Genomic DNA, 15,000 nt, shown 5'->3' with positions numbered 1-15,000 from the left:
AGAAGAAAGCGAGACAAAAATTACTAGAAACCTCAATCTGACGGGAGCAATATTGCGTTAATATTGCATAAATTATTAATTTATGTGTCTGTCCACTTATTGACAATAAAAATTAGCCAATGAGTGCCCGAAAATTTTGCAGTCATTATAAAAACAGTATTTGCTATTCATCTAAACATGTTTAATTTAAAAATAAAAAAATTAGACTCACCTAAATCTCCCTTTTCACCTGGTCTGGGAATCATAATCCTTGTTCCTGTTTCTTTCTCTATTTTTTTCTTTGTTTCTCCTTTCTTTCCAATTATGAATTTATACAATAGACTTGGGACTTGCATGCACAGCTGGTAGCCTTCTTCTGTCTTTTCTATCGAACCAAACGCATCACAAGCTTCATCTTCACGATCGTATGTCAAATTCTCTGCCAAATAAGAGATCTGTCTTTCATTAACGCTCTTTTACGTCCTGAATTTACCCATTTATATCAATGAAACTGAAATTGAAAAACAGTGCTAACTATTTTACAATATTAGCACATTACAAGTGATGACTCAAATTGAGGCAATTTTTGCTAATAACTGTTGAGGGTTAAACCTTAATAATTATAGTTGCAATATTACGGAGTTTAAGATCTAAGACGCGACGGTAACGAACACGTCGTTTAAAATTGCAAGTTCAGGTTTATTAATCTTTTCGTCATTAAGTCGGTTTGCCTAACTTCTAAAAACTAGCGCAACTTTCCAGGAACTGATTTGGAGGTGCGGTGATGAAGCTACGAAAGAAACTTCAAATTTGCTGCCTTGTGTTCACGTTCTCCGTAAAACTTGAAAATTGGTCATTTCGCGTCGCAGATCGATTTACCGAAAACGTCAAAGAAATGTACAAAAATGGAAAATGCACGCACATAGCGTGCAAAGCTATTGTTTTCGTTGCCGTCGCGTCCCAGTTAAACTCCCTATTAATATGCTGACGAGACAGCTCTTTAGGGGTAGACTTTCAAATACCGGACTAATAAGGCGGTGTCATATATAGTTTTGCTCTAGCTTGACTTACCGCTATAACAATCCTCCTCAAGAGAATCACGGTGTTCGATTCTTTGTTCGAACGGCATCTTCCGATAACACCGTCCACCTATGTTTATTAACGCTGGCTTCATTACATCCATTGTTGAACTACGTACTAGGTAATTTTGTTTAGGAAACCGCCATCTTGGTTTAATTAATGACCATGCAAAAACTGGTTCGAGAAAGTAAAAAAATATATCCCTCCGCTCCTCTCAAGTTTTAGGACAGAATTGAAACAGTGGTTTTTGACTGTTTTTTACTCTATAAGCACCAAAAACCTATACATGTAGCTACGTCTCACATCGATACCTCCATCGATATCCAATGTCACGAGAAGTTTAAATTTGCGCTTGCGTGATACTTGTGAAAGGCGCAAATCACTCACTGGGTACCCCAGGGTACAGTTCAGCTTATTACTGTTGCTAGGGCAACCGCAAAAGAGAACATGGCTTCCCGGTAACTACTTTGCGAACGATTTTGCGAACATGAAAACTTCCCGTCTGGAGCGACAATCCTATTCCATACTTTTGGGAGAGGTTTTATGGTAAACTGAGTGTTAAGAGGTCTTTTAAAGGAAAAAATGCCAGTGGAACGTGTTCCAGTTGTTCACAAATTTGGGATAATCTCACACACGCAGAGGCTTGCTCTAGAAGATAGGCTTGCTAAAAAGTCTCTGGTCGCTGAGCCTCCTCGAACATTCTCGAGGACGAGGTGAGAAAATAATTAAATGTAGTTTATCCAAATCTAAAAAGTTAATCTACAGATGAGCAGATATGAGGAGAAACTTTTAAGTTATTAAAATTAAAATTGTGAAAGCCCCTTCGTTAGTGTAGAGCATATGACAGACTTTTTAGACTTCTCCTCATCTTGTTTTGATAACAGTTTCCTTAGTACAATGTTTAAACAAGAACAATATTGCATTTTACTGAGTAGTAGTTTTTAAAAGTGTGAGAGTACTTTATATAAGTACTGTCAGCATGTTTGTTAGATTTTTCAATATAAAGTGTTTTAGAATTTAGTATACAGTATCATTATTATAAATTATAATAATTACTATTGTTGTTTTTTTTTTTTTGTCAGACGAATACCATATGAAGTAACAGAGGATTTTATCGCTAAGGTGTGTGTTTCAACATGGCATGATCCGCAGAAAGAACATTTTAAAATATCTATTATTTTGTATGTAGTCTTATTTTAGTTTTTGTTATTCAAATTTGCTGACCAGTGAAACATTAATGGTTGGCTGAAAAAGCCATTGCTAATGACCTCTAGATTTTTATTTGACTCCTTGTATAATGGTTAAGGTCCGTCATGTTTCTGATCAATACCACTGACCGTTTGGCGCAGTCAGTTGAGAATTGGACTACTGTGTGGGAGGTCCCAGGATCAAAACTCCAACTCCAACTCCAACTGTCACTCAGGGTCTTTAAGTACTGTAACTGAGGAGAATTAGAGCTGCCTTTGCAATGTTATCTGCAAATGGGTAAAATGGTCTTATAGTTGCAATAACCTCTTATTACGTTTCATCAATAGTTTAATGACAGCAATGAAGAAGATAGAAGGGAACTTGAAGAATTTGCGCATAAAATGATTTCCAGATCAAAGGTAAGTTTAAAGATGGCTCATATTATATCAAATTGAGACAAAGTGTAAATGAATAAGCTTGCCTTTTTGCAATATAAAAATGCCTCAGTTGTGAGATATGTCCAGGATTGACTCTAATTAGATGTGTACCAAATATAAGCATCCCGAAGTGTCCCCCTTGCTCTTCTCTCCAACTTCAAAATCACTCATGTCTTGGAATACAGACAACTAACATCCCAATGTGTCTCGATCCCAAATGCTGCTTCTCAAGTTAACATAAACAGCTACATTTACCCTAACCTAAAAAATTATATAGCACCAACCTTTACCCTTATTTATTGTTGAATAATTAGGTAGCAAATGCTTAGACTTTGTGTTGGATGTCAAATTTCGGTGTGCATCTAATTAGGTGCAAATTATCCTGGACATACATGTAAGTGTCAGGTATTCTTGAAAAAAATCTGAGTGATCCTACATTGTATAAATACATGTATGTATTTATTGAGAGTGTCTGACTGCCATATGTGAAAAAACAACATAATTTCCAAATAATATTTTGTTTACAGAGAAGAGCTGGTGTTTTGGTTGGCGGTAGAGGAAATCATGTCAACTTGGGAAAATCATGGACAGAACTTGGATTATTGGCTCAGTGCACAAGTAGAGTAATACAAGAAGGTAAATTTTATTCCCACAATTTCTGTCCTACTTTTTAATGTAAGGTAATACAATCATGCAGTGTGCCTTTTTTGGGTGTGGAGGGTAGATTTGCTGGCATTTTAGCCTGTTACATATGTATGAATAAAGGATCAGAAATTTGGCCTGGAAATGCTTTCAATATCATCAATCATCAATCCAATTTTGATCTGGGTTTATTCCGACCCGTAAACGGGGATGGCCGGATTTACCCCACTTTGTCAGCAATCTTTCTAACTCCCACTCTCAATCTCGCTCGATTTATGGCGTCCCAAACCAACGCTCTTGCTCTCCTTCTCCACTTGCGTCTTCCACGTCTTCTTTGGTCGTCCTCGCTTCCTCTTGCCCTTCACTTCGAACTCCAACGCTTTTCTCAGAACATGCCCATCATCCCTCCTCAACACATGCCCGTTACCATCTCACTCCATTTGCCTTTGCCATTGCCATCTGAACCACTGTAATTTCCTTCAATCCCAACAACTCCATCAGGTTCTCTGTTGATATCCTTTTCTCCATAATTGGTTTTGCACCACACATTGCTCTCACCATTGCTCTCTCAGTCCTTCTCAAATTTGCTATCTCATTATAAAACTTTCTTATTTTCATGTGATAATTTTTAAAACTGAATAGCTTTTGGGATCATGCACAAATAAAATCAATTCAAATGCATATCAAATCATATTGGTTGTGCATGGTTTGCTCGTAGGTTAATTAAGTGTCACAGAAACCCACTCAGGGCTACAACTCCACCCACATTTAGGAGAATCAACCCTTTATGCTTATGAATTATTATTTTGGTAATTTCATATTGCATTAATAATAGTGACCTTTTTTGGAAGGGTTTTTATTGGGTTTGGAAGTGAACTTTCTTTGTACTGTACATTGCTCAAAATGGAATTAAAGCTTGAACTCAAATTGCACTCTGCTTTGTACCCGAATTTAAAGGTCCCTGTTATTTTCACTAGAGCATGTTATTTTACCTAATAATTTTATAAGGGGTATTAATTTAATTTAAATAAACAGTGGTATCCCTACTTTCCAGAATCTCTTGAGTTGCTGATAACTTCCCTTGGACAAGCTCCTCCCAGTATTGATCAACTTCCAAGGTAATTTTTATGCCAACCTCCTCTTGACCCTTATCCCTCTTAACAGCCGTATTTATAAACATGTCACAGTGATATTATTACTTTGTTTATGGCCATAAATTTTAGTTGTCACTGGGGAACTTCTTGTGCAATAGGGTTAACAACATCTAGGTCTATTAAAAAACTATGTGACCTCTAGATCTAACCCTTTCACTCATAAAATTGCGGGACAGTATACATTGTACTTGTAGATTTCACTCTCTATTTGATGCCAGGTGATTCTTCTCATCAATGGGGAACCCTTCAGGGGATTGGTCTAGTTAAATTCTGTGTAGATTCAAATTTGATATGGTCTTCTGTTTGATCTGTGCATGTATCTGTTTATTGCCTGTGAAGATGATAGAGCGGCAATTTTTCACTGTAACTGTCTATTGCAATGATCTTCTTTAATCTTCATTACGTTGATGACACTCTAAAACATGACAGGCAATATGTAATAAATATGAGGTTTGTATAGAGCATTTTCACACGACGTCATGCATGGTGGCCATATTGGTGTTCTAAAATAAAGGAATGGCGGCCATGATGACCGGTGTTATTAATTTGCAGAAGGGTTTCACACAATGCCGCCATGTTGGTGGACCGTGGTGGCGGCCGGTAATCAACGAAAACACTTGGAGTTCACTTTGCCACAAAAGCGCGTAACTAAATTTGCTCACATGTGTATAAACACATCTCGTAATGTACTTGAAATTGTAATTTCATGATGTCATTGTGGAAACCATCTAGATGCCAAAAAGTTTTTATAATTTTTGCTCAAATTACAATGTCAAAAGGTTGTTGTCACGATCGCTTCGATGAAAACTCCACCGACATTTATTGATTAAATAAGAACATGCAGCATCTCTTTGGATTTTACACCGTGATATAAAAAAAGGAAATTGCATAAGTGGGCTGTCAACTAAGTACTAGACAAAATCAACAAATAATCATCGTGGCAGAAAACTGCTTTATGAAAGTGCAAAAAAAAATTCAGCCCATCTTAAAACAATGTTTTTGTTCTAATTTGCTTAAAATAAAAAAAATGCTGTGCCTCTTAAAACATGTCACATTATTTTCGTGCTCCAGTGATTTTCAGTCTGTGATTCACTGCGCGGGACAATACATGTACATGTGCACGTGAATATTTCAAACATTATGATTAAATTTAAAATACTGTTTTTTAATACATTGGTCTGAAGAAACTTCTAAAAACTTGTAGCTTGTATTATTATAACTTTGATTGGTCACCAAGAAATATCAGAGGACTATTACGTGAGTTGGGTTCAATGAGTAGGGTTAATAATGATATGTAAATCTGGTAAATGTTTTTTTTGTCCAACCAGGGTGGCTGCATGTCAGGTCAAACCTTGTCCCTGGCCTGACATATGACAGGCTTATAACAAAAATTATTTGCAGGCTTGCCAACATGGCCGTCCCTCCTTTGTTTAGAGACACCAAAATGGCCACTGTGACGTCACATGAAACACTCTTACTATTGTTTTAGGGTTGTAAAAGGACTGCACCGATGGCCTGTTCATTTTATGTCTACGGTTTTGACTAATTTAATTGTTTCACTGTCATTATGCAGTTTGCTATATCTTGCTAAAAGTTGTCTTCACTGGATAAGGAAGTGTACAAGAAGTCCAACCTGTCTCAGAACAGCAGAGCTCAAACTCATTAAGGTGTGTACTACATATTCATTGGTTGTACGTCTGACTATTTCATTTAATAGGCTGAAAGGTTTTTAGATTGCTTTAAGTCTGTTCAAGTTTGTTTGTTACTGTGCTATGAAGACCACAGTCTTAAAAAAGAACTAGTTAATTATGCTGGCATCAAGTCAATCAAATTTAGCTTATTTTTAGGAAAGGGTACGTTTATACAAACATTAAACTACGCTCTCTTTAGCTTATTTTTAGCCAACCTAAGACAGTTCAATCAGAGTGCTTACCGTACTTTATAGTACTGTTGTCTTCATAGCCTTGTGCTTTTCCCTGCAGATGGGTCATTTGGCATTTTCAAGATTATATTACCACAACATGACACAAGATCTTAAGGTACATAGTACATAATTAATCAGCTGAGATATTTGTTGGGTATACCGTCAACCTTTGTGCTATCTAAATGATGGGTCTTGCCTAAAAAGGCTAACAAGGTGTACACAGGGACCTGACATTACATGTACCGGTATGTCTAATAAAGACCCAAGAATACTGACCCTAACTCAACCTATTCATGGTGGAAGCACTGTGGAGTGAGTGGTTAAAGCAATTTGGAGACCCTAATGGTTCAAGTTCTGCCCTCACCAATAGGATGTCAGTTTATATTCTGTTTGGCTGGAGTATACTGGACATAGTCGCATGTCTAGCTGTGCTTTTTGAGTAGCCAGTTGAGTTGCCCAGCCACAGTTAACATTCTAATAAAACAATAATAATTACAGAGATAATAATAATAATAATAATAATAATAATAATATTAAACAATAATAATAATAATAATAATAATAATATTACTATTATGGGCAGTAAAACATAAGGATGCCTCCTTAAATGAGATGTTGACAAGGCGCAATCGCGTAACTTGTCATTACCATAGCCTAAAATAATTAGTAAAATAAAGAAATTCTCAAATGATATAAGAAACCCAAAAAGTTGTGGGTAAAAGTTTGACCAGTTCGTTGGTCCTACAGTACGTAGTGGGAACTTTGAAACTCCATACAATGTTAAGGGTACTTGAGATGACTGCCTTTTGCATATCCAGTAAGATCTTATCTGCCCTGACTCTTACAAGTTCTTTAATACTATCTAGTGTCTTTCTTAATATGCCCCCAAGCACATCGATGATGATGTTGTGCTGTGTGGGTACTGCTGACACATCTCCATCTGAGCGGTGCGTACTTCGAGGTTTTCTCTTCTTCCTTCTGTTTCCTGTTTGCCATCCACGGGCAACTCATCTCTAGTAGTAGCACCTTCTTCTTCTGCTTATCCACAACTCTTGCATCGATCCGGTTTGCTCTTACTTCCATCTTCTCTGCATACACTGGCACATCTCAGAAGGCGCTGTCTCGATCATTCTTGTACCATTCTAGGCTGCTCCCAAAGATCTTTCCAGTAGCTACTGGCTTCTGTGATGTTCTCAAAAATTCCCTGCTGTTCTTCACTCCTCTCACCAGTTGACTTTGTGTAGCTTGGCTTGTTGTTTTCTGGATCGCTTTTTATGATCTCATTGAAGCGATCATAAACACTGCCTGGATCTACATAGAACTTGCTGTTCAATGATCTTATTTCCTCTTGTTTCTGCTTCCGGATGAATCCTCCCTTTGCTTTCCTGAGTTCTGATTTTTTCTGCTCGATGTATGCCACTAGACTGGCCGCTGACACTTTTAATACAGCATTCCCTCTCCAACATCGCTCTGTTTCTCTTCCCTCTTTTTGTGATCTTTTTGTTCTTTTTTATTCTATCCAGCTCCGCAGTAGCTATAGAAATTCTCTTCCTTAATTCAGTGGCTTGTCTAAGGAATGCTTCTTTCATCTTTTGACCAATTGTTTCCCTTTTTGTCTGAACTTTTATTCCGCTTTCTTTTTTCCATCCTTTGTTTATCAAAAATGCCACGACGACCGAATAAAGAATACAATTGGCCATCCATAAATACCCAAAGGGATTGGTAATTGGGTCTATGGAATGTTCCACTTCACGCCTCATCAGCACATCAATGGCAGTGTTGATATTCTTAAGGTCCGTCCGCGTGGGCCTTTGTTTTATCCTCGCGTCAATGTTTCGGCGTCCAAAGTCACCAATAATTGGGCTGATTGAGGCAAGTCTTAATGTTGCACCTTCCAGGATCTCGTGCGCACAAGGGTTAAGGTCCATTGGTGTCAAAACAGGATTCTTGGGATCTTCAGGGTCTAAGTACGTAATTATGCAAATTTTTGGCGGTGCTTTGTTCGGCTTCAATATTTGATTCTTGGTCTTCGAAAAACAAATTTTCTCCTTCCCCATGTTCAACAAATTGACGCTCCTCATCCCCAGTGTTCTTTAATATTGTTTCTTGTACATTCCCGAATGTTTTTTCCAATATCGCCGCCTGATCCCTGAGGTTTTGATTTGAGAGTCCCAGATCTGAATATCCACGTTCGCTCCAAAGGTCACTCATTATAGCCATGTAACCTTTCTTCCTCCCATTTTTGTGTCTCGGCGGGTTTTGCGATGCTACCATTTCCATTTTATTATTATTATTATTATTATTGTGATTATTATTATTATTATTATATTATTATTATAATAAGCGTTTTATGGACACTGGTTTAGCTGTCATTAGTATAATTCGATTGTATGATTTTAATATCTCTGCATCATGGAATTCGTAATTTTATAGAATTTTGAATTTTTTATTATCAATCATCTCTATTTCTTTTAATGTAAGTAAGTGAAATAAATAAAGTTGTTTATTATTATTATTATTATTATTATTATTATTATTATTATTATTTGAGTTGTTGGCCCTGAAAAGCCCTGTATAGAGAGAGAGAGTGGGAAATAAAAATTTTAAATGTTAGATATTTATAACCTGATCATAACCTGATGTTGAATTATTAGGGTTATCAAGATGAAAAGAAATCATTGCGGCAATACCTGACAGGTTATTATTAAAATTTGCCATTGTATCAACGTAACTTACTAGTCAGATGCCATTAGTGAACTGCCTTGACATAGTAACAGAATGTCCATTAATTTACCAGTCTGAGAGGACTCAGACCGTTTCATGTCATTACTTCAAGTGACGGCAAATAAAGACATTAAAATAAGAATATTTAAAACTGGAATAGGTTTAATACAACACTTACCTGGCCCAAAAAATGTTTGGATTTCACAAAACTATGACCCACTTTTTCTGAAAGAAAAGTCATCTGTTAAGATTTTAAGATGAGAGAAAGAAGAAGAACATTAATTTATTGCAACGTTTGCCTATGCAACCTACAGGTTTTTTGCATGAAGATTTTATTTGATTTTTGTGTCTTAATATTGTAGTACTTCCTGTTGAGCATGAAGAGGCTTACAAATGTTTTCCAGGGATTTTGATGGCTGTGAGATACATGAAAGAAGTGGTGAGTTACTTTGCAAAGTATCATTTATTATCACGTTGTACTGACACTTTAAGATAATTTGAGCCAGAGAATGGTTGTCATTGGACCACTAACAAAACATGATTGTATGGTGGTCTAGAATACAATGTATTCTTGTGAAAAGAGTTGGACATTTACTTGAGGGGGTAAATTAACACTCTCAAGACCAGAGTGCGATGAGTGGGGTCTATTGGCAGGCAAATTTTACTGATGATAAATTATTTTTTATTCTGGTTTCTGATCTGAATACATAAGCATAAATTCAATTGATGAAGCATTCTGGTTTAGGCATTACAGTGATGTGGCCATGCACATTGCCTATTTTGGTTTTTTTTTTTTTTTCTTTCTCTATCATAGGGGCAACTTATTTGCACTGGCTGTGGTGAACCAAACCGAGAAGATGCTGCCATCGTAGAGCTTCCATCAGAAATTGCTGTTAACAAGGAAGCAGAGCCTGAAACCCAGAAAAAACCCCTGGAAGCAGAACCAATTGCAGAGGCTACGGAGGGAGGTAGAATGGGACTGCCATTGTTAATTGAGGAAGAAGAAGAAGATGAGGAGGAGCACGAGGAAGAGCCTGCTCAAGATAGTGCAGATCAGGTAATACCGGTACCTGCCGAATACACATGTATTTGTTGCATTCTAGTAGAATGCATTCTAATCATGTCACTTCTGCGGAGTGTCCCACAGGTGTCAATCATTATGTCATATGATCCTTGGATATCATCTTGTTCTGGCACAAATAACCTCGATCTCATGTAATAATGTTATGGCTTGCCCATTAGGGAGGTCAGGTCCTGTTGGATATGGTTAATACCTGGATGGGTGACCATCCGGCAATACCACATGCTTACACACCTGGAAGTCATGCTGTTTGCCTATCCAGCAAGACAGGCTACTGATACCCCACAAAACTGATAATTAATATTGCATTATACCACATGTAAATTCCATAATATTATTGTTTTTAATGAAATTAATAGCAACCAGATAACAGTCAAAATACTTACAGTGTAATACCTTCATTACTCTGTGAATAAATACTAGAAAAGGGTGCAAAACGATCCTCTGCAAGATGGTAAAACTCCTTTCAAATACCTCATCAATGAGTCAAAACAGCTAGGATTGAACACACCTCACTAATCCAAGATTACTGATAGTATAATAAAAATTATGGTTTTTGAATGAACAAGTCATCTCAAAGTTTTCCCTTAAAATAATATTGGGTCGTATCACCATTAGGTCGGGGATCTGATTTGTGTTGGGGGGTGGGGGGGGGGTGCTAACTATTGTATCTTGAATGTCATTCTGTGGCCATTGTGGGTATCGCTCTCTTCCATGCACCTACGCTGCCAGGGCTTTACAACAGTAATAAATAAGTGCAGTATCATTCTCGGGATCAAAAAAACCCTTCCATTTAACAGAGGCGGCCGGATTCTTAACACAACAGCATACTGTAATAATTAAGCCATTGAACTGTCCTGCAGGTTCCCAATTGTGAGACAAAACTTTTTGGAGACCTTATGATAAGTTTGATGTGAAGTTTTAGATATCACTGACCTGACATGTAGACAAAACTACTCATACACAACCCCAGTCAATTCAGAGAAGGAAGTGAATCAGTTTTGCGCTATTACATACATATAATTGACCAATCTCCATGGGGTCTTTTTAGGGCCAATGAAACAATAATATTATCAATGCTGGCACTGCAACAGAAAAAAGGGAGCACTCTATTAAACTTCTGAGCTTTACTGCCTTCTCTAAACCCTTTCACTCCTGTAAGGGCCACTGAGACTAATAGATTTTACTCTGTCTAACGCCAGACGATTTTACTCGTCAATGGGGAACCCCACAGGAGCAAAAAGGGTTAATGTAAAAAATAATAAATATTGACTTGAATTTAAAACCTTCATAGGGTTTCAATGAGGCTAGCAATCCGAGTCTTCCTCAAAGTCCTGCACCCACCAGTAGTATTCATGACTTGTCACCAACCCTTTGGCATTCTCTGGATGTATGGAGGAGTGTTATGCATAGGGGAACTGGGCTGAGACAGGCTTTGGAAGGACTGAGCATGTGTGGGACAGGCTTGAGAACTGAGTTATGGTAAGACACCAGAATATTCATAATACAGTAAAGCATGCATAATCACTATTACGCTACATTTTTAGTTCTTTATCATCACAGAGCGAAATGAAAGCCTGAAAAAATTCAAAGCTCGGTTCAAGGCTGAATATTTTTCATCATCCGTTTATTTTCAGGTTAGACGTTTGCTGTGCTTTTCAGGTACTAACGGAGGTGTCAAAGAGCGAGATTGCCGTTTTGCGCACCTTTCAAGCATTGGCTGCAGGTATTTTTTCCCGGCCGGAAGGGGTGTCAGATACGCATGCGCGTCATATTAACCTCTGCAATAACTGCTTGTCAAGCATAACTGGTCACCAGTCCTTCAACGTCAAAGACTTTACTGATGATGATTTGGACTCCGATGGGGCAAAAAGAAGCGCAGTCTCAGTAGGACAGACGCCAAGTTTAGTTCGAGGACTGCGTGACTTCGCTGGTCTCAGCCTTGAAGATAAACAGGTTGTTCATCGAGAAGAAGATGACGCAGTTAGTGTCATGTCACGTGATACAGGCAGCAGGGCCTCTTCCGAGGCCAGTTTTGCGGATGTTAGCAGTGTAGAAAGTGGGCGTCGAGGAAGAGATGGTTACGAGGTCGCATCAAGAACATTCAAGAAAACGCGAAAACCGGTCGCAAGAGGAATAGACATTTATTCCGATTCGGATGACGAAATAGAAAAGGCTCACAAAACAGATGCATTAAAGAAAGAGACTAAAGGTTCTGTGAAACCTCGCATTGGAACAGGGGTACGATTTAACGTTCAGGAACCGGTATTTGTGAATACCCAGGGAGACGTCCCCATGGCAAAGATAGCAAGATCAGAAACAAAAAATAGTCTAAACAGCGGACATACACTGGCTAGTTCAGTTACCATCCCGCTTGGAGATGAAGGTGAGCCAATTAATAACGTGGTCGTTTTGATGCTATCACGAGCAAAAGGTGCTATTTTTAGCGGTGGGGGTGGGGAGGAGGAGGCTGACTCAAGCGAATCTGCGCTTTCACGTTGGTCCCCTTCGGCGTAGAATGTGGTTTGCGTTCTCTTTGGAATAACTCACCGCTCGCAAGAACTAGCGTTTTTTAGCAGGATTTTTTGAAAGTTCTTATCTCTTTCATTTTTTAAATTACCTCATGTTCGATTTATTTTCGTTGATTTCTCCACTCCAGACGACAAGAGCAGCATAAGAACTGAGACTTCTCAGTTTTCTAATTGCTCTGGGCTGACTGGTTGGCGCTGGGAACTAGCATACCTGTACACGGACTGCATGACGTCATTATGTTTGAGCGGACAGACCTCTGCAATCCAGAAAACTGCTTTGCTTGGGAGCGAGGCTAACCGTAAGGTTGCCATATTTGGTAGTAGAAACACCATGTCGAGAGAGGGCCTGGGGCTTTTGGATTTACTGAAAATCAAGTTTCCCTTTGAGGAAGGTATAAACTTATCCATGAATGAAAATCGATTAGTAATCATTCGTATCATTAAAGGAAACCGCCACTCTGTCGAAAAAACTAACTTTAAACTACCACAAATAATGTTTACAGCCAACTTTGCGTCGCACTGGTATCGCCAGATCACGGGTTCAAACCCCATTGAAGTCCTGAATTTTTCAAGCTTCGTTACGCAATTGCTAAAAAAATTGCGCCCATAACTGCGAGGATCATAGCTTTACTTGACTTTTGCAATTATTCAAAATTAAGGCGCCCAGGAAATTTGAAAGTGAAGATAAGCCATTCTGTACCCTTTTAATGCACACGTCGTTTGTAAAAAAAATTCAAGCACGTTTGCTGCAAACTGTTCTTCTTAGGACCAATCGACTAAGTCTGATTCGAATGTGCGCTAAAAAGCAAAGAAAATACGTGATGCGTAAATAAGGGAAGGGAAGATACGCATCCAGTCGGTGTCTTTTTCAAAGATGTCGGACAAGTTTTCAACCACCCAAGCATGCAACGAGTCCTTTTACCTGAACGTTTGCTTTGTGCGAAATTAAAACTCGAACTCAAGTGTAGATGAAAGAAGAGAAGAAAATTCCATTTTTCTTGCCAGTGCTTGCATTTGCGTTACAGTAGTTCACCCATGCACTTAATTGTCTTTATAATAGCGTTTGCGATTCCATTTTTGTGGCAATTGTGAAGCAGTCTTTCACCGGGGAATGACGCTTATCCGTCCTCAAACCACTCAAGTGGGCGCTGCTGGAATGATGACTCTTGAGCAATGAACACAGGTGGCTTTTTTGTTTGGCTTATTCCAGGGCATCAATAAAAGTTTTGTTAGATTTACCCAGTCAATTTGCTTTATTTTCATGGTGATCTCTTCCCTCAGGCAAAGTGCATAAAGACTGGAGTTGGAGAATCAGGTTTGCGGCAGTGCAAGGACTGGTGCGCATTTGTCGTCAATGTGGTGATAACACAAGAGATGGCATGCGCGGAGTGGCCTGGAACCAACTAATGAGACATCACTCATCAGAAAAAGATGTCCGTGTCTTCGAGGCCTGGAAACTTGCTCAGGTCGGCGATGTATTTGAATCAGCTTCATTAAATCATTGACCAGAAAGAGCTGTAAACATTGAAGCAGAGCATCTGGATCTCATTGCCTTCCTCAGTTTGATTATAGGGAGCTTAAGAACGCACATTTTTGAGACGCGGACGGCAACCGGAAGAGAACATTTCGCGTGCCAGGACAGTGGTGTCTCCCTGGTTTTTATACCAATCATCTCTAACGGAGAAAAGATACTTAGCAATGTAAATGTGGTTGTGTGAAGACAAGTTCAAAGGGAAAACAGCTCACTTCCGGTTGCCGTCCGCGTCTCAAAAACGCACGTGCTTAAGCTCCCTTATGTGTCCAACCAAGCGGTGATTCACGTGCTTCAACTCAATTTTAACTTGACATTTTTGTGTTAGTGAGTGCATATCAGCATAGCAAATCATACAAAAACACTGGTCACAGCATTGATTGGGATTATTTACTATTTTAGCGACAGGCCAAAGTGACTTACGTGAACTAAAGAGACTTGCTGATTCAAGAACTAGAGGCGTCTTTTACTAAGCTGTTGCTTAAATAGCAAACGAAGTTATTGTGCAGATCGTTTTTTTTACTTATCTCGGTTTCACACCTTTGTGTATAACAAGTTTTGGAAATTTAAAAGCAAAGTTATATTTTTTCCCCTATTTTTCATTATGTATGTTACTAGCGCTGGAATTGTCGAGGTTCGGGAAAATGCGTTCATGGAAAGCTTTTATTACCACTTCTTGTGTTCTTTAATTTTATCAAGTTGCGTTAGTCAGACATCCAGGGCTAAAAT

The 15,000-nt window shown here is 38.5% G+C and overlaps 2 protein-coding genes and 1 long non-coding RNA gene across 5 annotated transcripts in view; 1 reads left to right on the top strand and 2 right to left on the bottom strand.

Moving 5' to 3' along the window:
* LOC137983676 (activating signal cointegrator 1 complex subunit 1-like) overlaps positions 1-1,406 on the bottom strand; it is a 10,897-nt gene extending 9,491 nt beyond the window's left edge. Inside the window, exons 1-2 of the mRNA XM_068830839.1 lie at positions 1,051-1,406; positions 212-418 (exon numbers count right to left, since the gene is read on the bottom strand). Of these exons, the coding sequence (XP_068686940.1) occupies positions 212-418; positions 1,051-1,162 (319 nt within the window). The 5' untranslated portion in view covers positions 1,163-1,406. The remainder of the gene's footprint in view (positions 1-211; positions 419-1,050) is intronic.
* Positions 1-15,000, top strand: part of LOC137983673 (uncharacterized) — a 19,303-nt gene that overhangs the window by 1,232 nt on the left and 3,071 nt on the right. Inside the window, exons 1-14 of one of the 3 annotated variants that reach the window (XM_068830829.1) lie at positions 1,503-1,772; positions 2,142-2,181; positions 2,595-2,666; positions 3,212-3,320; positions 4,381-4,444; positions 6,054-6,147; positions 6,463-6,519; positions 9,059-9,101; positions 9,491-9,567; positions 9,943-10,185; positions 11,504-11,691; positions 11,847-12,595; positions 12,869-13,132; positions 14,022-14,206. In XM_068830829.1, coding sequence (XP_068686930.1) covers positions 1,642-1,772; positions 2,142-2,181; positions 2,595-2,666; positions 3,212-3,320; positions 4,381-4,444; positions 6,054-6,147; positions 6,463-6,519; positions 9,059-9,101; positions 9,491-9,567; positions 9,943-10,185; positions 11,504-11,691; positions 11,847-12,595; positions 12,869-13,132; positions 14,022-14,206 — 2,316 coding nt within the window. In that variant the 5' untranslated portion in view covers positions 1,503-1,641. Of the gene's footprint in view, positions 1-1,502; positions 1,773-2,141; positions 2,182-2,594; positions 2,667-3,211; positions 3,321-4,380; positions 4,445-4,759; positions 4,931-6,053; positions 6,148-6,462; positions 6,520-9,058; positions 9,102-9,490; positions 9,568-9,942; positions 10,186-11,503; positions 11,692-11,846; positions 12,596-12,868; positions 13,133-14,021; positions 14,207-15,000 lie in introns of those variants that run through there. The other 2 variants (XM_068830830.1, XM_068830831.1) reach the window with 2 other exon arrangements.
* Positions 11,146-11,556, bottom strand: LOC137983681 (uncharacterized). The gene is made up of 2 exons (XR_011118993.1): positions 11,496-11,556; positions 11,146-11,294 (listed from the first exon to the last, which is right to left on the bottom strand). It is a non-coding gene; the product is annotated as an uncharacterized lncRNA (long non-coding RNA).

The sequence above is a fragment of the Montipora foliosa genome, chromosome 13 (genome assembly GCF_036669935.1).
Source record: "Montipora foliosa isolate CH-2021 chromosome 13, ASM3666993v2, whole genome shotgun sequence".
NCBI lineage: Eukaryota > Metazoa > Cnidaria > Anthozoa > Scleractinia > Acroporidae > Montipora > Montipora foliosa.
This window is presented reverse-complemented; position numbering and strand designations above follow the sequence as displayed.